Source organism: Dermacentor albipictus, chromosome 7 (assembly GCF_038994185.2).
Source record: "Dermacentor albipictus isolate Rhodes 1998 colony chromosome 7, USDA_Dalb.pri_finalv2, whole genome shotgun sequence".
Classification (NCBI taxonomy): domain Eukaryota; kingdom Metazoa; phylum Arthropoda; class Arachnida; order Ixodida; family Ixodidae; genus Dermacentor; species Dermacentor albipictus.
The window spans coordinates 30781056-30807878 of record NC_091827.1 but is presented as its reverse complement, the minus strand read 5'-3'; the positions used below and the strand labels follow the sequence as shown (position 1 = coordinate 30807878).

Genomic DNA, 26823 nt, shown 5'->3' with positions numbered 1-26823 from the left:
TGTAATACTATATGGAAGGCTTGCCGCTTTCCTCGTCGCGTTTATCCGCCTCACAGGCTTTGTTAGGCCCTTTGCCTTGAGTTCGTCATCACACGGTGCACATATTCTTCTCTTCTTTTTTCTTTTTGCCAAAAAGACTCGTTTAGAAGCCTCGATACTAGCAAGAATCAATCGCCGATTTCACATTGGCTGCCTGAAGCGACTTGTACAGAAATGTGACAGAATTAATGCAAGAGCTCGAAGGCCTGCAGCGTGTTAAATATAAAATGATTCGCGGTGAAAGCTTTTCTTGGTATGCGCTTGCTGCATGGTACTGCTGCAGAGTCGTAGTCTATAAAATCGTCGTCCGCGTTTCGATGGGAACAAAATGCAGAAACGCCCGCATGCTTAGATTTAGATGCACGTTAAGGAACCCCAAGAGGTCAAAATTATTCCTCGAACGCCACTACGGCATGCCTCGAAATCGCATATTTGTTTCGGCACATAAAACCCAAAAATTTCAATAACCTAATTCAATATCGTCGACTGTCGCACAGCCGCTGTTTTCGCTGTCTTAATACATACGTGGTTCGGCGTCAGCGAGTTGAAGGAACGGAATAACAAGCAGAAAAGGAAAAAAAAAAAGGACAAGTAGAAACGTGTGCAGTACAGAACATGCTGCGCATACAACAGCTGAAGCCGACCCGATCCACCTTGAGAGGGGCCGACGCAGCAGACGAGCTCTCCTTTGCGCCGGCGCAGACAGACAAGCGCTCGCAGCGCCACTCCGCGCGAGCGGCTCTCCACGCAACGGGCTGCCGCCTTCGCGCCACCTTCTCTTACTTTTTGCTTTTCCCAATCTCTCGCATACACGCCACCACAGCCAAGCGGCAGCAGCAGCAGCTTCGCGCGAAACGCCGCAGTCTTTGCAGCCTTCCTCCCCTGCCGCCGCTTCCAACCCCCTCTTCACCGCGAGCGCCCCCCGCGCGCGCCCTCGTCACGTCAGTCATTCGCGCGCGACCAATCACGACAAAATGCTTCCGTGGCCCGCGCGCTAATCTCCTCCCCCCGCACAGAACCGCGCCGGCGGCGGCGCTGTGCAGTCACCGCCCCCTCGCCCGAAAGGCTCGACCCCGCCGCCGCGGCCGACGACGAGCTCGCCCGAAGGAGAGGGGCCGCTCTCGCCGCCGAAAAAACGCCCGAGAAGAGGAGAGCGGCAGGCCGCGCTGCTCGACTCGCCGTCGACGGCCACGCAGCTTTCAGTAGTCGCGGCGCGGTGTCGTCGGTCCGCCGTTCCTGACTCTCTCGCGTCCGCTTGTGTCGCCGCAAGCCTTCGCACGACCGGCCGCCGCAAAACAAAACCGCTCGCTAGTGTAGTGCGTGTGAGGCGCGTTGCGCGCCTCCCCCCGGGCAATCGGCGATAACGTGACTGCGGGATTCTGACCCTGCCGGAACTTACTTACCTCCGCAACCGCCTGGCTGTGTGATCTCGTTTTCCCGAGTGTGTTGTGAGCGCGGAGCGCGCGAGGTTGGTTGGACGGTGGGGACCGCCTTCTTCTAGGATTCGACGTGCCTGCCTGGCTAGCCGGATTTTTCTCCACCACGCCGCCCAGCAGCGCAGGATCTTGGATCGACGATCGCTCGCTTGGATCGACGGTCGCCTCTTCCGTCACGTGGTGTCTCCCGTCGTCGATTCACGGCGGGTCGAGCGACTGTCATCTGCGTGACTTCGAAGCGAGGCCGATGCGATAGGAGGCAACCGGCGAAAGTTCGAACGCCGCGGCCAGCCGAAAAAGAATAAGGCTGGCAGGAACGACGGGAGTTCTTTTTTTTTTTCGAAGTCGTTGACGCGACCGTCGTCTTCCGTGCCTCTGCATCGCTGGTGCGTGTCACGTCGTCGACGGGTGATTGGCGGCCGTTCTTCTCGACTCGTCGCTGTTTCGTCGAAGTGCGATTGTGAAGTGTTGTGCGGTTTATAGTATTTTTTTTTTCCTCGCGTGGTTTCAGGGAGGGCGTGTTTACTATCACTCGAGGCCTCTGTTGAATAATTGGCTTGCTTTCGTTTATTCATTCTCGATTTTTTTTTCTCTCTCTCTCTCTCTCTTAAGGGGCAGTAATTTTGGCTTTCTCACCGTGGGTTCACGTTGTGGTGGTCGATCCAACCTGGTGGCCTCTTGGAACACAAGCGTGGCGCTCCAGACGCGCTGGACTAAGTTACCCATGTGTTCCAACCTCGTAATCGCGTTCCCTTTTAGGTGATTTGGTTCTGATCTAGTACCCCCCGTTTTTGTTTTCGATCTTTTTAGGGGGGGAACTTCTCATTAAAAAAAAAATATTTTATTTATTTTATCGCCTTCTTTCACCGCACTTACTAATCACAGATCCCATGCTTTCCAGTAGCATTCCTTGAGGTCTATAAAAGTGTGTGTATCGAAGGCAGTAAAAAATTAAGTACACGTCCCCGATTTTTTTTTTCTCAGGTGGCTGGTATTGGCTTTACTTTGGTTTAGCTTGGCTGGAGGAGGTTTTCATTCTGTAAGTGTATAGCCGCCCTCGGGCCGATCAACCACACGACGTGAACACCGCATTTTGTTTTCTTTAAAAAAAAAAGTTCGTGCTCGCGTTGTGCTGATCTTTTGAGGGGGGTAAAAAGAAAAAGTGAGACCCTGACACCGTTACCTCCATTGGTGTGACACCTCCATCCACTGTCGTCGACCGGGGGAGACAGCAAAACCGTCGCCGAGTTTTTCGCCCATCTGACCAAGCTCCTTGATTTCGTCGAGTGCGATTACCGTGTTTCTGTCGACGTTCCCTTCCGAAAGCTCTCTCGGGGCTTTTGAGGAGATCCACCGATTTGTGACCCTTGCTTCGCTGCGTCGACAGTTCTTGCGTACCACCAGGACCCCGAAAATAGACCACCACCGCTGCTGATTTGTGGAAAGAAAAAGAAAAAAAAACGAAGAGTTGACAACTTTCGGAAGTGGCCGCAACCACAGTGCTGCATCATATTGCCAAGTTCTTCAGAAAGGCCCAAGACTTGTGAATACGCCAGCCCTGTCTGTGCAAGACATTACTGGCAGCGCACTGCTCTATTTGGGAGCCAGGAGATCTGAAAAACTGCTTGCGGTCCTGCCTGCCTTTCTGGAAGCATTCGCAGCAAGCCGTGTTGTGTGTGTGTTGGGCCCACTGAAGACGTCGTCGTCCTCTTCGACTTGCTTTTTTTTTTTTACGTGTGTTGTGTTGTCGCCTCAAGGGTGCATCCGAAGCTCGCTGTCGCACCGTGTGTGTACTAGTGTCCCCGACCTCGTGGTGAAGAGCTAGAAAAGAAAAAAAAAGCATCTACTCTACACTGTGTCCGTGAGTGTGTTCTACACGCCTCGTGTGCTGAACGGAACAAGCTTGCCTTCCTTCGTCGTACTTCTGCTTCTTCGAGGTGCAGACGTTCGTTCCCCCTTCTTTGGTCGTCCCCGTGTTCTGCGAACACCGAATTCCCGACACTTTGCGGACCCGTTTCTTGACGGCAACCCGCCACGACCTCTCACCCCCTTGAAGAAGAGTTCGTCCCGTCTCGTTTTGTTGCTGCTCGAGAGGAAGAAGGATTTCTGTGGCTGTCGTCTTTGTGATTCGCTGTGTGAGGTTCGAGCCGCCTGTCCACGTCTCTTTCGGAAGAGAAGTGCAAGTTTTTTTCTCTTTTCTTGCCGGACAGGCTTCGAGAAGATTCCGATTTCTGCGGCTTCGAGGAGAGAAGCCCATCAGCTGTGTGAGTGTCGGTGCTTGAAAAAAAAGAAAAGATTGCTCCCTCGCCCAGTTGACAACGGCGACCAAGCGAAGAAAGCTCCGTCTAACTGCCGTATTACGGAGAAGCTGTTGCTGAGAAAATCGAGGAGCTTCCCAGGAGTCGACATGGCTCAACGGGTGAGCACTTTCTGGCCTGTCCTTTTTTTTTTTCTTTCTGTTCGGTTGCTCCGTCGTTACGTGTTCCTGCTAGTGAACGCTTGAGTTCGTGAACACTTAACTAGGAATGTTCCTAGGTCGGAATGTACTAGATAGTTGCTGTTCATGAAGTTTGTGTAGGATGAACACATGATGGTGCACGGAGTTATCTCTCGCAGCCTAAGAATAATCCTAAAACGTAACTAGCTAAGTATACAAACACTGCCAGGAATATTGACAGCAATTAGCAAGACGAAGACATATCGATTTGTAGCATAGAATGGGGTTTACGAATGACCTCGCTGTGATTCTTTCTTTTTTTAATAAATGCAACTAAAGAACGCATCTAGTATTTGAATTCAGGTTATTCCAACTCAAGCTTCGTAAACTTGCAAGGTATATCGACCATAATTTGAGCGCACTTTTTGGATATCAGAAAACGCTGTCCAGTGCGCTCATTATTTCTCAGAGACTGACAGGTCAGTTCAGTTTATTTCTATAAGGCTCCTTCATCAGGGGTGTTACATAAGGGGTGGGGTACATCTTGCAACAACCATTCAACGTGATAACAAACGAAACGTTTGAAAAGTGGTAGATACCCTGCATAAACAAATACATACTCGTGACAAATTATCAATTAGAAGAAAAAAAAAGTTATTTTGGCAGAAGAGAAGAAACAGCGGCAATGGACAATTCACTTCAGTAACTAGTGGAGCATTTGAAAAAAGGTAGATACATGGCATAGTAATTTTCTACAGCCGGAGTCGCTGTAGATAATTCAGTTTTTCTTTTTTTTGTAAATGAAATCAGACATGTTATGGTTGAACATCTCGATAAGAGAAAGTTAAGTTCCTGAAAAACTGACTCGTGTTCACTTACGCTAAATCGAAACGAACAGGATAGTTCGAGTGTAGGCGTGCATATCTGGCAAGTTAGAGAGAGCTATAGACTTCGGCGTAAAGCAAAGAAAGTGCCCCAGGCATTTCTTTCTTTCTTCTTTTTTTCTTCGTTTAATTACTTAGCTTCTCATCAGTTGTTTGTACGAAACCTTCACTGTGTTGTTCAGCGCGGAAGTCATCTACGAATGTTCTTAGTCCTCTTCAAGGGAAGTAGACCTGTCCCTATACCACCGAGATATTTGAATGGCATTGTGAAACATAGTTCCCAACTAGCCCAACTAGCATAGTTCCCAACTCCCAACATAGTTCCCAACTCCCAACTAGCATAGTTACCAACTAGCCCAGCTGTCCATACTTAGCGATATTTGAATGCGCGGCCTACGCTACGCGATACAGGACCGGCTCTAATTACGCGCTAGGTTCGAGTTTCTTCACGCAGTATTTTGTTAGGCGGAATACATAACATATACCGCAGAATGATGTCCCAAAATATAAACACCTCCTTTTAGAACGGACGAGAAGAAAGGGGGTTAACCGAGGGGCTCGATTTTTATTAACCACATCATGAGAAGCCAACAAAGACACCAAGGAAAACATGGGGGAAATTACTTCTACTTACTTATTCAATTAAACAAATGATTAATCAATGGCAATGAAAGTGGATGAAAAAACAGCTTGTCGCAGGTGGGGAACAATCCCACGTCTTCGGATTACGTGTGCGATGCTCTCCTTTTAGAACGAGCATTCTGTAGACAACTTGTATGATTTAATCGCATCAGAAGTCCAAGAGTAGTGGAACAAACACGAGTCAACATATTGAAAGTAAACGTTGTTGCGTTGTAGTTACGGCGCAGAAGCAAAAAAAAAAAAAAAAATTCCAGAAAACGTGCGTTAGAAATTTATCTCTCTTTGGCGATGTGGTTTGTGACAGAAGTTGAAGAGCAGTGGAATAAGTACGCTTCAACATATTGGAAGTAAATATGGTCACGTCGTAGTGACGATGCAGAAGCAAATACTCTAAAAGAATAAAAAGTGTGTTATGAATTTAACTCTCCATTGCGCGAACTTTGGGCCCAGAAACACAGGTATAACGCTGGCATTCATTATGGCAGCCATGACGTCATCGGATAGCATGCGAGGGTTTATTATCCACTTGCCCGCTCTCCTAAGATCACGTGACGCCATCGGACAATAAAAAGTACGTTCCACATCCTCCCACCTTGGCTCAGAGTGGCGCTGGTTAACACTCCTAAGGCTAGATCAAGTAAACATAGATACCCAAGTTAGTTTGGTAACAGTCGCCGTAGCACAATTGGTAGTGCAACGCACACGTAATGCGGTTGTTGTGGGTTCGCATCCCACTGGCGACACGTCATCTTTTCGCCCACTTTCATTTCCCTTACCCCCTTTATTATATTCTACAATTCAATTTCAACTGCCGCCAATTTCCTCCACTGCTTTCTTTGGCTTCATTGTCCGCTGGCTTTATTTGGTCAGGTATAAACGCCGCATCGCAACGTTAGTGGCGAGCACACGTCGAATCTGATTGGTTAAGTCGGTCGGCCATTCACATGCATCACCGTACGTTTCAGAGTGACAGCTGATGTTCGCGTAAACGTTCGAAAATGCACAACACCATCCTCCTAACGCGCGTACTTTGTTAGCACAGGATGCTTTCGCTATAGAAAACCGAGCGGCGACATTAAAGAAACTTCTGATACATTATATGTAACAGTGACACTCCCGTGAAACTGACACCCCCGCCACATGCAAAAAACCAAAGCAACAACAATAACAACAACAACAACGGTGTAGACGAGACAATATCGTGCAAGCAAAAGCACGAACATTTCTATGCAAGATTGCACAAACATGGAGGTATAATACCGTGGCCCGAGAACTTTCGAATCGGAGTGAATTAACGCCGCCAACGATGGGATGATCCCCTTTGAAACAGTGTATGTGCAGACGTTTCAATTTCACTGTCGCGTAAACAGCATTGTCGGATGTCGGTGCGTTTGCCCGGAGTCTTGTTGATGCTGTGTGAGACACGGTAGACCACGCGAAGCACGCTTTTCCGAAAATGTGTCTTTGTGCATATGATGTCTGGAGTGATGGATATTGCCTCGTGGGAACGGCACGTACAGTGACCGCTGGCGGAACCTCGAACGTGGTGAACAGAGCAGACGACAGCATAAGGGATCAAAACGGCATAGCATATATATATACACTGTCGTCTGCACTGTTTGCCATGTTGAACGGAAACAAACTTTGAAATTACACGCAAGTCATTCCTGACCACCATGTCTCAAGTACTGTGTTGACGTCTGGTCCCTTCCGTGCGTGTCCTGACATTTCGCCGCGAAGGAACTTGTAGGTATGTCGACAGAGCAGTTTGCGAGGGATAATCGCAAATTGCTCTGGATGCAATGACTCCCCTTATTATTATTATTTTTTTCGGAACGTTGACAATCTTATCGCCGAGTATAATAAGTTAATGATCGGTGTTAAGCGTTCGAAACAAAATGTCGTCGCTTTGAGGTTGCGGGCGCATTTTCCTTTCGATGTCGTGAATGCGTGTTGTGCGATATGTGCGCAGGTGAGGTTGTGTGTGTGTGTGTGTGTGACGTCACGCGATCAAAATCGCGTGACGTCATCCCCGGTGACGCCCGTCGTCTCCGCAGTGACCTCGTGTCATTTTCCTTCCCTTCGTTTTTTTTGTTTTTTCGCCACTGCCGTTTTTTCTCTGCGCTGCGGCGAAAATGTCAGCCTGCGGCGCGTCTCAGAAGATCCGCTGACATTTTGCGCAACGCCGAAGCGAATAGAAAACGACAGAGTCGGCTGCTGTGGGGGGGCTCTTGCAATAAAGCAGCTATAGCTGGCTGCGGCAGCTGAGAGCGAAGCGAGGTGAGTTAGCAGAAGCTTCTGCATGCTGCTTCTGCTAACTTCTGCGAGGACAAGTGTGTAGACGCGTGTTTTGAACTGCGCATCGGCTTACGTGTGTGTATACGGCAGAGTATGCAGACGCAAACCAGCATACGCAGAAAGGATATATATATCCACACTATGCGAGCTTGTTCATGCATGCAAAAGTGTGTCTCTGCCTTCCAGGATAAGTGGCTCCGCGTCCTCTAGGTGGCTTCTCCGCAGATACAGGCAAATGGGGACCCGTAATATTTATCTTAATTTCTTCGGAACCTAGGTTGCCAACGTCGCAGACGTTCTTCCCCCCCCCCTCCTATCGTCGTCAGCTGTTATTTCTTTTTGTGAAAGTTTCCTTGCTGACGTGAGCAAACGACTGCAAACGCGTGGCTTACGAAATGCCAAACTTGCTCTCCTTTTGTGTGTTTTTGCTTTCCTGCGCGGTGTTTTGAGTGAGCAAGGCGCGTACTTTTTTTAAAAGTTATGGTCGTAATTATACGTGTTAAGCGAACGCAGTGTCTAGAGCTGTCTCTCTTGCGACTTCGGATTGTCAGGGCATATTGTTTGGATGCTTTCAAAATGTACAGCGTATCAGGCAGTCGGATAAATGCTATACAAAATATAAAAAAGAACGTAACCAGGCTAGTGTCCACGGCCATGTTCTCACGCTGGGACTATCTGTAACAATGGATGCGGTGTAGGGGTTGAAGGACGGACTTCGCGGATGAAAACCCACAAACTTGGGAGTAATTATTCTACATTATGTACAGGGGACGAGCGTCAGGTAACAGACGTACTGTCATTACGGGCCCGCAGCAACTCGGACGCTGCGGCCCGCGGCAAGAAGTTCGAGAGAGGTGAAACAGGGAATCAGGGCATGTCCCAGAATCTCAGGTCTCTCTGGAAGGCTTCTTATAAGCCCTTCGAGTACTGCAAGTCACGTCATGTTTGACCAATGGGAGAGTCCACTCCGATGACGCCACTTGCAACCAATGGTAGGCGCCCGTGTCGCGGGGCACACCTGTCGGGGCTCTCTGCGGTCTTGCCACGCAGACTGGCAATCACTTCTAGGCCGGAGAAGGAGGGGGGCTGCACCTGCTCCATTGTCCGACGCCCACCTGCAAATCCCGGCGACTCGGCTCCGCAGCGGTGGCAACAGCCTTCTTCAAAGACGAAGGGGGTCGATTGCGCTCCATTGTCCCAGGCCCCCTTCTAATCCCGGCGACGCACGAACTTGTTGCCTTAAACTTGTTTGCTCGGCCGCTTCTCTGGAATGCGCTTTCCTGCTCCTGCATTCCTCAATTAGCTGTGCTGCCACTCGAAGCGGTTTGGGGAACTCGAAGTAGCCTCAGGAACCAGCTCCATATCTAACAGCTCGTCCTCGCCCCGGTTGTTCTGAATGGCCGGTGAACTCAATTCGCTGGCCAGGAGGAACGCTGAAAGAAGCTGCAGGGTACTGGGGTCGAGCCTCGTTTGACGAACTTCGGGATCCTTGGCCCTGGAGAACAGACGTCAAACAAACAAAACAGCACAGCGCTGCACCACGCGTAAGCGCAGGCTCTTCACCCCTGACTCGCCAGACTATTACTGAGTCAAAATCAACCCTGATCTTTTATTTCCCCAATTTTGACAACAGTTCCAACCACCCTTCCAAACAGCTATCCATTTCTCCTCGATTGCCGACAAGACCAGAGTACTATTGTTGTTGCAAAACAAAAGGGTCGTTGACGATGCAAACAACAAATGAAAACAGCCGAACATAACTTAAGTGGCCTAACCACACGAACAGCATGTTTCCAATCTATCGCAGTGGCGTACTTATCGCACGTATTGGTGCCACTAAACAATCTGGTCAACCTCACAAGTACGTAATCACAAGCGCACTAGCCTTGTGGTCACTAAACAAAACGCGTACTTGCGTTGTAGGCAAACTTTTCGCTTACGCTTACTCACGTTTCTTCCCTGAAAGTCCTACAGGACACGTGACATAAACGAACAATTAAACTTGCGGGACTTACACACTCCGCAGAACCCTTAAAATGATGCGTCTTCTACTAACTCTTTCCACGCACGTTCACTAAAGAAGTCAGAATACGGCTGCCCTCCACACACACTAGCAACCCAGTCATAAAGTCTGCTTCCTTCCGTCCACACAGGACACGCGCTAATGGAACTAAGAACGCTTCGCCGTGCAAATCATGCACTCACTGAAAACCTACGCGCTTAACCTTGGAAAATTCGAAAACACTTAAAAAGAAAGAAGGTTAAATAACACACACGCGCGTTACGATAGGCCTCTTAACAATAACCTTGACCCTTGGTTACTCAAACACACACAAAAAAACCTATCTACTTATTAATGAGCATCTCGCGAGACTACATGTTTACATAAACCTCATCTTTCAAATTTCGGAGCTTCTCAACCAAAACATAAACAAAGCTCAAACCTTACACATTGAAAGAAATCCTACTCTCAAATCGCGAAAACTTTCCGATGCCCAAAAATAAAACAAACTAACACGTTTTACTTCTACGGAAGGGCTCTTGGCCTCCATTTGCAAACGCTTACGTCTGACTCATACTTTGAGTCTAACCCGGGGTGGACGTGGTCTGAAAGCTACTCTGGCTGCCGAGAGACAACAAAAGGGCTGATTCACTATCAGCTCCCCCAAGACGTTACGGTCTACTGCCAATTTGCGTCCCCGCGCCCCGCTTTCAACACGAACTCGATTGACCGCGTCGCCACTCCCCACCTGGTCTCGTCCTGCCACCTTGCGTTTCTTCGAACTGCACGCTGAGCTATGAGAAGAACTACGGAACGACGAGGAGCTTAACTGCCTCGTGCCCTTTGTCCGCGTCCGTGCAGAACATTCTTCGCGGTTCCCCTTTGACCGGTGGCTCGAACGTTCTGGATGCGTCAACATCGTCCTAGACGACCGCACCTTCTTCCTCGCGCCCTGCCCTTTTGGGTTTCTCGCCATCTTTGGCGGCGCTACATTAATTACCGCGTTCCTATCTTTAGGGCGCTTCTTCCTGCGGCGCTTTCTCTTCGCACTCGCTTTCATGTCGCCTTCTCGTGCCTCGTGCTGGCCGGTACACATTTCGTCGGCCCGGATCGGTCTCTTACCCGCACAGTCTGAGTGATTTACATTTAAATCTACTCTCTCTCTGCCTCGACTGGCGGACAGCTCAACCGACTCTGGCACAATGCAGCAGGCTTTACTCGAGTTAGACAACTCGCACTCTTGCGAACTGCCCTCTACTACATTGCCCAGCGCACGCTGTGAATCGGCACACAGCCCGTCGGTATCGATCGCTGTCTCACGCGCACAGTCCGAATGATTAACAACTGAATCATCCCTATCTCGGCTATCTAGACTGGCGGAGAGCCGCACCGATCCCTGAACAATGCAGTTGTTCTCTCGTGAGCTACGGAGCTCGCCACCCCGAGAACTACTCTCAACTGCATCACCCAGCTCGCACTTCATTTCTGCACGCACATCTGGCTCTACATGGGTGCTCCCTTCTGTCTGGTCAGCAGTACCCTTTTCTTCGCTAGCAACCTCGCTAACATTACCAGCGACGCACACACGCGGTAACTGTGCCAATTTGTTCGCAGCTGGCCTAGCTGTCTCTACAGTCATCTGTTGGCACAGCACCTCGTCGCTCTCACTGCGGCCTTTAACGGCCTCTGTTGCCACTAAGGCATCGTTAGCAGCTAGCCTTTTCCCTTCACTTATGAATCTGCAGCTAATCTCACAGGCACTACTCTTCTCGTCGGCTTCTGGTGAAAGTCCGCTAGACACTTCCTCATTCTTTCGCTCTGTACTACCTACAGAATTCTCAGACAGCCGTTGTCTCTGTGCCAATAACTGATCACAATACTGTAGCTCTTTGATCAGTGCTGCCTTCTCTCTCTCATACTTTTCCTCTCGCTCACGTTCGCGTTCATTCTCACGTCCGTGACGCTCACACCTAAGAGTAAGTTCTTGAAGCTCATGCTTCCGTTCCTTCTCGCGTTCTTCACGCTGACGCTCACTCCTAAGCTCACGACGCTCTCGCAAACGTACACGACGCACACGCTCCCGTGGCTCCTGTATCACTTCCCAAGCAAGCTCAATGCTTTTGTCATCGTTGCCACTATCTTGAATCGCCTTTATGATAGCTGGCGTTTCCATCCGTTCGTCCGCCTCAACTCCCAAATCGTCGCACACCAACAACAAGTCTAACCTCGTCAACCTTCTAAGATCCATGGCAGCTGCCCCGACAGGTGGTTAAAACTGTTTTCCTTAATTAATTTGTGCAAACACACAATGCAACAAACTCCCGATTCCCAGAACTATCAAAATTGAACACACAACCTTTGAGTCTGGCGAATCATAAGGAAAAAAACCACGCGCTCACTTACGGTTGCAGCACCCTGCCATCCGGTTCATTTGTCCGCTGTTCCCGGTTCCTTCCGGACTCCCTGGGTCGAAGGCTCGCTCCTTCTTCGATACTCCCAGTCTCTTCGGACCTCTTTCGACGAAGGCTCTCTCTTCTTCGCTCTTCCCGGTTCTTTACGATCTCTCTCGACGAAGGTTGATTCGTAGCGCTGCCACCAGCTGATGTATTCGGAGGCGATCCTACCGCTGCCAACCAGATGTAGGGGTTGGAGGACGGGACTTCGCGGATGAAAACCCAAACTTGAGAGGATTTATTCTACATTATGTACAGGGGACGAGCGTCAGGTAACAGACGTACTGTCATTACGGGCCCGCAGCAACTCGGACGCTGCGGCCCGCGGCAAGAAGTTCGAGAGAGGTGAAACAGGGAATCAGGGCATGTCCCAGAATCTCAGGTCTCTCTGGAAGGCTTCTTATAAGCCCTTCGAGTACTGCAAGTCACGTCATGTTTGACCAATGGGAGAGTCCACTCCGATGACGCCACTTGCAACCAATGGTAGGCGCCCGTGTCGCGGGGCACACCTGTCGGGGCTCTCTGCGGTCTTGCCACGCAGACTGGCAATCACTTCTAGGCCGGAGAAGGAGGGGGGCTGCACCTGCTCCATTGTCCGACGCCCACCTGCAAATCCCGGCGACTCGGCTCCGCAGCGGTGGCAACAGCCTTCTTCAAAGACGAAGGGGGTCGATTGCGCTCCATTGTCCCAGGCCCCCTTCTAATCCCGGCGACGCACGAACTTGTTGCCTTAAACTTGTTTGCTCGGCCGCTTCTCTGGAATGCGCTTTCCTGCTCCTGCATTCCTCAATTAGCTGTGCTGCCACTCGAAGCGGTTTGGGGAACTCGAAGTAGCCTCAGGAACCAGCTCCATATCTAACAGCGGTGTCAATGGTAGACCGGCATTATCGAAGGCGGCCTGTCAATTGCAGGCAGCTCTTATCCGAACGAAAAGCTGCGGCAATTCGAAGCCAAAGCCTCTGAGGCGATAAAGTTTTTCCTTTTTTGGAAGCCAGCTTTCAGAAACTGTTACGCGCAGCCGACAGGTCCCGCGTAGAAAATAATAATAATATGGTCCATTTGGTTGAAAACGAACCGCAGAGTAAATTGCATCAAATTTTATTCGTAATACATGCCAAGTAAAAAAACAAACTGCACGTTGAACCTCCCACGCACACTTTAGAACCGCAAGTAAAGCAGCGGTTGTAAAATTTTTTTGAACTTCCTACGTGCACTTAAGAACAACGAGTAAAGCGGCGGTTGTAAAATTTTTTAGATCGAAGCAATGTCTCTCTCTAACTCTCGGTCGAAGTTGCTTTTTGTGGACTTGATTTCAAGTTCCTCGCTCGTATATTAACGGCATGCTCTGAAGCTGAATGATATATATTGTGCGATGAAGTGATGTTCTTAAATAAACAAAAACTTACGTGGTTTTTTTTCCCGATATACGTCTGTGACTGCCAGTTTGCGAAATATTGATACAGTAGAAATGTGTGCAACTGAAAGTATAGCCGGCCTCTTCCCTTCTCGCACGTATTATTATTGTCAGTAATAATCGTGTAACACAACATACAGAAGGTGGAATGGGCTATCAGTTGTCTCCTAAACGAAGACACCACGTCGGCACCGCTTGCAGAGAAGAATAAAATAAAACGAAGCCGATCCCACGCACTGCATGTGGGGCCTAAGCGAAGCGTCTTGAAGCGTGAGCTGTCACGATATATATATATATATATATATATATATATATATATATATATATATATATATATATATATATATATATATATATATATATATATATATATATATATATATATATATATATATATATATATATATATATATATAAGTTGAGTCACGTGACACTGGCCTCCCAAAAAGCTAGTCGGCTTTGGAGGGGAGCATATACGCGTGCGATAATTTGGTGCAGTTGCGGCATTGGGCTGACGTGCTCGAAGGCAGATAGATAATCGATTCCATTGTCGGCCGTGATACAGGAGCGCCCAACCTTAATGCGGCAAAATACCTGGAATAATGCAAAGAATGCTTTGCTATAAAAGAGAGAGAGGGAAGAAAGAAATAGAAAAAGGAAGGGAAACAGAAGAGGAAGGCATGACACATTACATCTCGCGACATATACGAGTCGTGACATATCTACCTATACCGGCCGCAGAACACGAGTTCATGAAGTTCGTCCACTGTGTTCCGTCGTTCAAATAGTTGAGCATTAGCTTTCTTAGCATTAGCTTTCTCTCAAAGAGTGGAGTGCTGCGCGTAAGAATTCCAACTGACCGCTGTAATATGTGTCTCCAACTTAACTTTTCTCTTATCGTTATAAAGTTGTTTCTTTTTTACTTTGACCGAGATGGTAGCGGGCAGGAGATGGTGGGGCTCATGGAAAGGATAGTGTTTCGAGGGGTAGGGGAGGTCGCTTAGCATGCACGTGTGCTAGGTTTTTGTATGCCCTGGTATGCACCAGGGTGCGTTTCTCCTGTTAGTGAATTATGCTGTTCTTTATGATGCTTGCCGTCGAGTATTACGGGTGGACTCTTGGAGTGATGTGTGAAGTGTTTCAGGTAAACTTGCTAACTTGGCGTTCTTGAACTTGATGCAGTCCCACGCTCGTTGTGGGCCTACTTCACACACACCCATGCACACACACGCGCGCGCGCGCAGAGATAGTTAACTTGACAGTTGACTACTACCAACGACGCCAGTTCAGTGCCCCAAAAGTTTCAACAAACTAAGCTCAGGACTCTCGTCCGAAAGCTGTTACGCTACATCAGGCAGGCAGACAGAACGTTTTCGCCATGCTCACCCGCTAAGCGCAAACCAGCAGCGAGAAAAAAAAAGAAAATAAAGAAAGACGAACAAAATTTCGTCGCTTTAGCGAAGCGTATATATGTATATATGCTACCAGTGGCAGTGCGACGAAAAGGCCGCGCCGGTGAGTGGGCCGGTCCCCTAATCTAAAGCGCTCTCGCCCGTTTCGATAACAGGGCAGGACGCGGCGGGTGGTTGCGCGGTACGTACCATTTCACCTTTTTTTTCGTTTTTTTTTTTCGGAAGCCGTGTTGTGGAAGGTTTGGTTGGCGTTCCCCCTTTTTTGCACGCCGTGGCTTTCAAACTCTCATCTCCACCCACTTCCCTCGCGCGCGTTTTTCTCTATGCGCCACTTCGAGAGCGTCCCGCTGTGCGTCGCCCTTATCGCAATGTGGACGGCGTGTTGACGGCTCTCCTGCGGTGCGCGCGCTCTCTTTCTTTTTTTTTTTTTGTCGCACGCGCATCGTACACCGACACCTATATAGCTGGATTATCTATCGTTTAATATTGTGGCGAGCGTGCACAAGTCGGCGAAATGGAGGAGTAGAGCGGCAAGTTGGGCTAGTTAGTTGAAGTTCATATTGTAATACCGGGGATTACTGGGCAACAGACGGACAACAGAAGTAGAAGCGGTCAGGACCATAAATAAACACACGGACAACAGAAGTAGAAGTGGACAGGACCACAGACACGGACAACGGAAATAGAATTGGACAGGACCATAAACACGGACAGCAGAAGTAGAAGGGGACAGAACCATAAATAAACACATGGACAACAGAAGTAGAACAGGACAGGACCATAAACACGGACAACTGAAGTAGAAGAGGACAGGACCATAAACATGGACAACAGAAGTAGAAGTGTACATGACGATAAATGAACACACGGACAACAGAAGAAGTGGACAAGACCATAAACTCAGACAACAGAGTAGAACGGGATATGACCATAAATAAACACATGGACAACAGAAGTAGAAGTGGAGAGGACCATAGACACGGACAACAGAAGTAGAAGTGGACAGGACCATAAGTAAACACACGGAAACCAGAAATATAAGTGTACAGGACCATAAACACGGACAACAGAAGTAGATGTGGACAGGACCATAAACACACGGACAACACAAGTAGAAGTGGACAGGACCATAAATAAACACACGGACAACAGAAATAGAAGTGTACAGGACCATAAGCACAGACAACAGAAGTAAAGTGTACAGGACCATAAACACGGACAACAGTAGTAGACGTGGACGGGACCATAAACACACGGACAACAGAAGTAGAAGGGGACAGAACCATAAATAAACACATGGCCAACAGAAGTAGAAGTGGACAGGGCCATAAATAAACACACGGACAAGAGAAGTAGAAGGGGGCAGGACGCGCGCAGTCCTGTCCACTTCTACTTATGTTCGTGTGTTCAAAGCGCAGTAACACCGTATTACAACATGTAATAGAGTAGACCGATCGCGTGTCGCTCACTGGTGGAGGCCACGTCGTTTCACAGCTGTGCACTCTCCGTATATAGAAATTCGCCCGCCTTAATTGCTCTATCAATTGTAGCCTAATAAATAACCTTTATATTTCCCTTCGGGTGCAGAGTTACGCGTTTGTAAACATTGATTTGGGCTTCCGTTTCCTTTAAGTGAGTACTTGCATTTCACACTGATATTTCGGTTTTTCTTGTGGCGTTATATGAAGGCATGTGACCGCGAACCCACCCCCTCCTCCCCCACAAAGAAAGGAAAGGAAAAGGAACTGGCAAGTCTCGAAACACTAAATAATTTCATATAATAGCTTTTTCTATAGTCAGTTTCGGTTTCGCTTCTCCGGCCGTGACTGTCGTGACGTCATGAATAGCAAGCAGCACAGGAGGTCAGCGACCAGGGGGGGGGGGGGTTATTCTGTAAGAGCCCACCTAGTGGACTGTCCATTTCGGCTGTTCCTGATTGGCTAGGGCCGCTATTGTTTGGATGCAGCTGCACGAGCGAGGAGTATCCGAGCGGCACTAGCCAATCAGGAACAGCCGACATGGACAGTCCACTAGGTGGACTCCTACAGAATACACCCCCCCCCCCCTTCCCGGTTCCAAAACGTCGCGGTGTCCTGCTTCCACGTGATCCACCTTCCGCCTCGTGACGTCTCGACACTGTCACCTCCTGCCAAACACAAACTGGGCGTTGGATAGTTATAATATATAAGGTTATGGCGTACCGAGGCTTGCCAGTATTTTCTTTAATATTCGGAGAGGGGAGGGGTGTGCGTCGAGTTCCCCGATTTTAATTTAAAGCAATAAGTGAACAGCCGGAAAGATGACGTCAGTACTCAGCTCATGTCGTGCATCAATGTCAGCTTAGATTTCCGGCGATGCATATATATATCTTTAATCGAAAAAGATCTGACGCCACAAATGCAAATTCTGCTTCGCCTCAGAATTAAGGACCATTGAAGTAACTTATTCAGGGGTCTTACTTGCTCATAAACTTAAAGGGACACTAAAGCGAAACAATAAATCAGTTTAGATTAATAAAGCATTGTTTGAGAGCCCTGCAGGCAGTCATTTCAAAATAATAGTTTGACTACTAGATGAGAAAATGAAGGTCGAAGTATCAGTATTTGAATTTCGCGCCTAAATTCCGACGCCTGTACGTCATTGTGACGTCAGGGATACCAAAGTATGTTTTCGCATTGGGTCACGTTGGCTCAGTAAAAGTTCCCGAAACTTGCCATGTTTAATATTTGCTTCCTTTAGAACACAATGTAGTCAATCTGTACCGCTATAAAGTGCGCCCTAGAAGATGCCATCAGAATCTGTGACGTCACAGAGACTAGGTGCGGGAACTTCACCGAGGAGTCGCCACCCGTCTTTCGTTCGTGCGCTTTTTATGGCTTACCAAGCGTCTTATCGTGGTAAGAGTGGTGGTTCTGGTGTCGTGGAAAGGTAATTTACTGATGCAGAAGAAATCATTTTTCTCTGTAGCGTCCCTCTAATGATCACTTTATAAGCAACAGGAGCGTACCATGCATCCGTTAACTCTCATTTAACCAGGACAATAGACTCGTGCTTACCCTCTTGTCGTGCCTGTTCTATATTTTGTCACCTACTTCAGCAGATGGAGTCGTTAGGATCATTAATGCCTTTAGAAACGCGTGTTCTCCTACAGGATGATATTGCCGTCTTCCCTATTAAATGTGTTGCTAATATCGTCGCTGGCCCACTCACGCATATGTGCAACAGAATGCTGCTCACTGGAGTATTCCCAGACAAACTGAACGGGGCGCGTGTCATCGTTTTGTTCAAAGGAGGCAGCGAACACGACCGGAACAATTATCGCCCAGTTTCGGTACTGCCGATTTTCTCAAAAGTAGCTGATCGCGTACTTTTTAATCGGCTAAACAATTCCATACAAGTTTAAAGTTTAATTTGTCAGCAACAGTATGATTTTCAATCCGGCAAATCGACTCAAACAACATTGTTAGATGTCAAAAATACCGTAACTGACAATTTTGGAAATAGATTGTTTTCTGTTGGAAATTTTCAAGATTTTTGTAAAGCCTTCGACTCTGTGAAGCATGAAACACTACTAAAAAAAAATTGACATTTACGGAATTTGCGGAGTTGCACATGCACTTGTGAAGAATTATGTAACTGAACGGCCACACTATACACAGATGCATGGCGTAAAATCTAATTTCGGTACGGCGAATTTTAATGTCCCACAGCGTTCAATTCTGGTAGCTCTATTATTTTCTGTATATGTTAATGACATTGTCAACATTCCATTATCTGCTGACATTGTGCTTTATGCTGATGATACAAATCGGTTTTTTTTTTTTTTCGAGTTCTAATCTTAAAGTGTTAGAGCAGCAGTGTAATGCCTGGTTGAACCAGCTATAAATTTGGCTCTCTGTCAACCAGCTTCGATTGAATGTAAAAAAAAAAAACGAAATTTATGCTCATTCATCCAAAAAAAAAACCCATTAAGTTATCATATCAAATTAGAATTCAATAACTTGATATCTAAGTAACATAATAGTGCAATAAGAAGTGCATAGTTGCCGGTTTCTGGGTGTATGCTTCCGCAGCGACCTAGGGTTGACAGGTCATGTGAAGTATGAGTGAATGAGTGAGGAAACAGTTCGCGTCCTCGCCGGACCTACAATAAAAGGTCATGTGAAGTATATTATAATGAAAATGGCCAGATGTATTTGTGTAGTCCATTGTATAAGGCATCTTCTTCCACAACAAGTAAAGAAACAATTATATTTTACTCTCGTTCATTCCCACCTTGTATACTGTAACCTAGTATGGGGTACGTGCAATAAAACTGTTTCCTTTAAATTGTTTTCCCTTCAAAAGAGAGGCCTACGAGCGTTGTGTACATGCCCAGCAGTCGAAGCAAATGTTTTCGAGACTTGTCATGTTCGCAGTCTTTTTCATTCCTATAACTTGCGTTTGGCAGTTTACATTTTCCATAAAATCAAGCAGGATTTCGATACTTTCAGTAATACGTATTTGTCGAAGGATATAACATTATTAGTACATGATTAGTACATTAGTACATGACCGGGGTAGTTGGAGAAGTATGGGAGAGGCCTTTGCCCTGCAGTGGGCGTAACCAGGCTGATGATGATGATAACATATGATTTACGTGTTGCCGCATTGTCCACCACTAGACCTAGAACCAGTTATGGAAAACAACGTTTACATCACCATAAGCGCAACCCTATGTAATACGTACCAATCGATTGTGGAAATACCTATAGAAATTACTAGTGTATCGATGTTTAAGAAAAAAGCAAAGATGCTTTTTTCCTCTGTATAATTTTGAAACACATAAATTCGCATCGATTGGCTTGTTCTGTCTTTACTGATTTACTAATGATGTTTTTGTTTTCGCCGCAGCGCTTTCAGTTTTGTGTTTACCGCTAAGTATTTTGTGGAGTTCTTTATCATTAGTGTTGGTGTACATTTTGCTGTCCTTTTGTGGTATTAGTGTTCCTGAGAATTATGTGCGCTTTGCCTGTTCGCCATCGGTGCCACGACTTGTAGTCCGGTCCTTGTCAGGATGCATGATTTATCTGCCTCCTTTAGCCTTTCCTCGGGGGCATATTCTATAATGTGGCCGAAGTGAATGCTACTACTACTACAGTAGGCGTGATTCAGTTTCGTCTCCTCTCAAATGCAACTAACTTCATTTGAATCGGTTGGGCGGCTGCAGTCACCATCAGTGTACATACGCAGAGGTCTCGCGAAACATTTGCGAACACACACACACACACACACACACACACACACACACACACACACACACACACACACACACACACACACACACACACACACACACACACACACACACACACACATATATATATATATATATATATATATATATATATATATATATATATATATATATATATATATATATATATATACATACATAGAGAGAGAGAGAGAGAGAGAGAGAGAGAGAGAGAGAGAGAGAGAGAGAGAGAGAGAGAGAGAGAGAGAGAGAGAGAGAGAGAGAGAGAGAGAGAGAGACCTATGCATAACAGATAGATTGATAGCACAGTGCATTTTGTGTCGGTCTTCTTTTGTCCCGTCTAAAATGCGCTCGTGGTGTAGAACCCATCTGGAAGTGGGAAGTGAACAGACCAGGCCAGCCACACGTTCCGTTAAGATGGCAGTGTGCATATATATATATATATATATATATATATATATATGTCGGCGCCTCTAGGTGTTCTCACTGCGCTTCGCACGAGGGGGAGCCAATTCGGCTTCAAACGAGCCCGTCATTACACCGAGCGATCGCCGCACTGCACGCCTGCAGCTGCCTCGGCAGAGTGCGCGCGTGGGCCGGCCGAACATTTCGTTCTCAATAATCGCCGGGACGTATGCTCGAGGCGGAGAGGGAGGACAATTAACCGGTGTGCGCGTACATGTATACGTAGCATACATACACGAGGTACGCGTGGCGTGGACAGAAAAAATAAATAAATGTGTGAGTGAAATAAAATAGCGCGCGAGCTACCAACCGCTGGTGCCCGCCGCCCTCATGCATCCTCATTCGGGCTGCGCGTTCGCGTGTACAGCGATTGCAAGGCCTGTCGCTTTTCAATTGAAAAAAGGTGGCCGGTGATTTGTGGCACTATGTGCACACACGTGTGCTTCTCTATATTCCATCGCATAGCGCGAGTGGCCGTTTTCGCGGCGATTTACAGTCGACGGAGGAAGAAATATATATATATATATATATATATATATATATATATATATATATATATATATATATATATATATATATATAGAGAGAGAGAGAGAGAGAGAGAGAGAGAGAGAGAGAGATACAAACGAGAAGAAAGGGCGTTAAGCGAGGGACCCCCGATTTTATTAGTCATATCATAAGAAGCCAACAAACATAGACACCAAGGACAACATAGGGGAAATTATTGTGCTTAATAAACGAAATAAAGAACCGAAGATATAATGGAAATTAAAGTGGATGAAAAAACAACTTGCCGCAGGTGGGAACCGAACCCACAACCTTCGCATTTCGCGTGCGATGCTCTACCAATTGAACTACCGCGGCGCTGTGTTCCCATTCACTTTCTTGGGTATTTATGTGTCCTAGTAGAACCCTGGGAGTGTTAGCCAGCGCCACCACACACAGACCTTGGCGGCGGACGTGGGACGTCCTTTTTGCCGCAGGCGTCGCGAGAACGTGATCTTTTTGGGTGAAGGCAACTGGTCAATAAACCCACATATGCTACCTGAAGGCATCAATGTAGCCGGATTCGAGACCCTCGTTAAGTAATAAACGAGAAGAAATGGGGTTAACCGAGGGTCCCGATTTTATTAGTCATATCATAAGAAGCCAACAAACATAGACACCAAGGACAACATAGGGGAAATTATTGTGCTTAATAAACGAAATAAAGAAACGTTTATTAACCACATGCAATTTCCCCTATGTTGTCCTTGGTGTCTATGTTTGTTGGCTTCTTATGATATGACTATATATATATATCAAACATTACTTGGCGGGCTGAAATTCGGGAAATACTACTAAGAATATTTTTATGTAGACTTATTTGCATTAGCTTCAGAAATACGTTTTCTTTTTTCCCACGTGTAGCCATAACAGCTAACATTAGGGGCAAGCGGGCGCGTTCGGCTGGCTGCTTGCAGTGAGGTGTGAGAAACGCGGGTGTGCAAGTCAGATGGACAAGTCCGCGCAAGTACTGTTACTTCCTGTCATTTCCGTTCAATGTGGAATAACACTGATATCGTGAAAATGCAAGTACAGCCTGTCTGTGACTTTCCAGACCCAGTTTTCTTTTAAATTTAGACTATATGGTTCAATTCAACGTCCTGTAATCGCATGGGGGAGGGGGGGGGGCGGGTTCCCAATTATGAGGCACGCTGTAGTGGGGAGGCGTGCTCGGGATTAATTTTGGGCCACCCAGGCATCTGTAACGAGCACTCAATGAACTTCGCGCTAGCGTTTTTTTCATTACGTCCTCATCGGAATGGAACTGCCGTGGTCGAGTACACACTGTAACATAATTTACACCCTAAAAAGTGAAAAGAGTGTAAATGTGTCTGTGTAACACTAAGTATGGACAGCTGGATTAGTTGGTTATGATTAGCATTGTGAAACATAGTTCCAGCGCACAATTGAACAAGGACGAGGAGGGAAAGACCGGCGTTCGTGTTGTCTTTCTCTCCTCGTCCTTGTTCAATTGTGCGCTGGAACTATGTTTCACTCTGTGTAACACACCCTAAGGGTGTTATCTATATAACGGACACCCTAGGGGTGGGAGTTATAGACACATTTACACCGTTTTTTTACTTTTTAGGGTGCAAATTATTTTACTGTGTATCGAGCCCGAGAGACCTCGTGCCCACGACCTCGTGCCCATAAGCGAACCGCCGTATAACCCCTTATAACCCACCGCTGTGGATCCCTGACGTTTTCGGAGGTACCCGCAAGAGCGCCACCCAGTGTACAAAGCATCGACCAAAATTTTTGACCGCCGTCACAGTAATTTTTTTCGCGAATATTTAAATCTCGGTAATGTTTTGGTTTGTATACGTGCCATATACACTCTCCTAGCTGTGCCTGCATAAGAGAGAGCCTGTTCACAGCGTTGCTGCAGAAAAAAGCTTTAGACATTTTTTTTTCTTTGAACCAAAGCAGTCTGCATTTCGTACAACAAAACATTTTTTTAGCGCATGTCATGGAATGTTTTTTTTTTTTTTAGTATTTCCCGACTTCGACTGTAGCATTCTTTTTAAAATTTTGAACGGAAAGTCTGCTTTTGTAGCGTTTTTTGTTTGTGTGGCCCCGTTTTCTTTTTTTTTTTTCATTTGCAATTGGGCGCCCACGTTTGGTCTCCACATGCAATTAGAAGCGAAGCATTATTTTCCTGTACGCACGTAGGCATTGCCGTTAGTTCGTTTAAGTCGTTATTTCGTTTAAGTCCTTCGTTTAAGCATCGCTTCACAGCTATTTCAACGCGTCAGCTGGATATGCCTAATTTCTTTTGCGGTAGATTTTTTTCTCTGCAAGCTTTGCCTGCACTCTAGCGAGTGCTTCAAATCTCATTAGCAGCTTCGTTGCTAAGTAATTAAAGGCTGTGTTCTCTAACAAAAATGAAATAATAACGAGAACAAAGGGTCCTTGGTATTCTGTAGATGTCAGTGGACCTTCTTCCGGGAAAAAAGAAAGGTCTGTTGAATGCCAGTTAAACAAATAAAATAACTATTTTGAGCGATGCGGAGCAGCATACTTTTGTTATATACGCCCGTTAAGGCGGGGTGTTCAATCAAATGTATGCCTGCACTTAAGGGGCAAGCATATTAACACTCACTTTCTTTTTTGCTTTCCCGTGAGACGTCTGTGACAGACCGAAAGCCTCGGCTCTGACAGCTCGTTCTGACGCCCGCGCACGAAAATGCTAGGACAGACAGCGTGCCATTGAATGTTGCATCGTGGGGGGAGAACTTTGTGTCACAAGATATGTCGCCTGTCACGTCGCCCGTCAGAATCAAAGAAAGGAACGCTTTGTTCACGCATTATAGTCAGTCGCTTACAATAGAGCGAATATTTGGAGCGACAGGGAGAGAGCGCGGAAATAAATTCCCGGCGGCGACGATTGAGGAGAGTTTATACTACTGGCTCCGTCGACCCGACTACACCGCGCTGCGTCTTCTCCTCCGTGACTCTGCCGCTCCCAAAGAAATACGTAATTCCGGAGGTGTACGCGCTCGTTTGAAGCATCGCCTCCGCTGTGACGTCACTGAAACAAGCGAACGTGATTGGCCGGCTGGCGCACGCGTGCTGCGAGTTCGCGTCGACTTCGAGAGTGACGCAGGTGCTGTAAGCATAGAGTTTCTCGCTACATTACCTAGAGGGAAATCTGGCGCTGCTGCGCTGTGGTATGCATGGGAATGCCGGTATATTGTGACTTCGGATTGGCATCGTTCTCGTAGAGACAGGACACCTTGAAGACGCGCTTGGCAAGTACCGTTCCGTCTGTCACAATGATTCATTTTCTACTAGAACAGCACGTGAAAAGCTGTTTTAGCTTTATTATTACGCGAAAACATGTTTTGTTTAACTATGAGGACTTGTTATTGTGTGTACGACTACATGTTACGTAAAAAGTACTAGCGGGCCGCTAAAGTTGGAGGACAGACGACAAGGTTCGCGCTCGCTTTGAAACAGTTGGTCATCTGTTCTTGCTTTTCTTCGCTTGGTCATGCATCATGGGTGAGTAAAGATGTAATATGCGTGAATGAAAACATTTTATGAAGATTTCACTTTGAGAACGCGTTATTCGCGTAGCCATATCCACGTTTTAGACGAAGCCTCTTACAACACCAGCCAACACGAGCTTGGCAGACACATATACCGTCATTCCCATGACGGCACGGTGCCCCCTTAAGAAACTCCCATAGACGGTGGTACCCTCTAGGTGTTATAGTGAGAAACTCTATGGCTGTAAGTTTGCAAGTTCTGATCGCGTTACATGTATTGGCAAATGAATGGTGCAGTAAAACTCTTGCTTGCGCTAGTTGGTTCATGCTTGAATGAGCAAAGAGCAAGGCGCAATAGACCGGGACTGAAGAAGAGCACAAACGACAGGACCGGCGCAACTAAGTTCATTTCTGCAACAAGCCTGCCTTATGTAGGTCAACCGAGCCAAATCACACACTTGTTTGTTTGCTTATTTCATCTATTGTGTCAGATATGATTCCTGAATGGTCGATGGATTGCTGTATCTAATGTTTAGTGTGGGATTCGGATTGATTGACCTACGTAAGGCAGGCTTGTTGAGGAAATAAACTTAGTTGCGAGTGGCGCCGTTCCTGTCTTGCGTTCTTCTTCAGTCCTGCTGGTCTATTGCGCCTTGCTCTTTACTCATTCGAACTCATTCGAACTTTACCCATTCGGCTTCTCGCGAAAACCTTTAGCCTATAGCCTGTCGACGTCCTTCCACGTGGGAGGTTGGCGTTCGTATTAACTGACAGCCCTGACGCGTTTCCGCAGTCGCATCCTATCATTACGTGCCCTGGAACGCGCACCTGTCCCAGGTATGCCATCGCGGTAAATTAATGGCCTCGAGCTCCCGCCCCCCCCCCCCCCTTGTTTCTTTCTGCCATTAAACACTGGCGGTTAGCAGGAGAACATGATTTAGCTTGTTGTCAAGTGTCGTAACGACAATGCCGACCACACTACAGACGCGCCCGCATAGCCGCAGAATTACGAGACATGATTAACGATCGACCTATCCCCCCCCTTTAGGCCCCTTCGTTATATGTGCAACGAGTGCATCGTTTTCTTTTCTTTTTTTTGTTCTTTTTGCCTTTTACGATCCACGTGGGCGCGCGTGTATTCCGACTCTATACTGTAGTGCCAACACGAACCCGAAAAAAGCGGATGTGTGCAGCTTGCCGAGCATGTTCGCAAAAGAATCATGATAGCGCAATTACCTTATCTCCGACTTTGTATAGAGCTTTCAATATGACGCGTTCGGTCATGTTCGTGTCAGACCCGTTATGCACTGAAATATGGCTTGCGTCAAAGCTCGTTCTTTTGTTTTTAAAGGAAGCTTTATTCCTCTACCTGCCATCTCCCGAACATCTGCGGATGTCTATATATATAGGAAGGCAGCAGTTTTCATAAATTGAAAGAAGGGCATGCGCATGTAAAACAAGCAAACGAACATTCGCTGCCTTCATATATACATAAATATATATATCCGGTGTTCCATAAATTGAAAGAACGGCAGGCGCACGTAAAGAAAGCAAAAACAAATATTTAATTTTGACATTTCGGCCGGTGTTCGGCCTGCAGTCTCTTGATGAAGGCTGGACCCCGGCCCAAACGTCCAAATGAAATGTGTGTTCTCGCTTTTTTTACGTGCGCCTGTACTTTTCAATATATAGATATGTGTGTGTGTGGACAGGTAAATGAAGGTGCAACTCTATACACCCAACAGAAAACATTCTCAAACGGCATTCTACATACTATATTGCATACGAATCCGCGTCCCAGCGCAGGACCCCTCTGAGCAACGAAAACCGATCTCTAAGGCTACGCTTTTACGCGCCACATTTACACCGCCTATTTACTGTACAATTTTACGAAGCAGTTTCGGTTCGTATAAGAAAATAAAACTGAGCGAATAGTTATTGCTTATCTTTTTCTTTCTTTTTTTGGGGGGGGGGGGGGATCAACGTTGTCATGCTTAACCTTATTGCTACACAACGGTAGCAAATATCTCTGCGTGTCTGCCATGAC

At 47.0% G+C, this 26823-nt stretch overlaps 1 protein-coding gene across 1 annotated transcript in view; it reads left to right on the top strand.

The window, feature by feature from the left end:
- Positions 1-1067: 1067 nt before the first annotated feature.
- Positions 1068-26823, top strand: part of LOC135896389 (homeobox protein Meis1-like) — a 441556-nt gene continuing 415800 nt past the window's right edge. Inside the window, exon 1 of the mRNA XM_070521828.1 lies at positions 1068-3894. Coding sequence (XP_070377929.1) covers positions 3883-3894 — 12 coding nt within the window. The 5' untranslated portion in view covers positions 1068-3882. The remainder of the gene's footprint in view (positions 3895-26823) is intronic.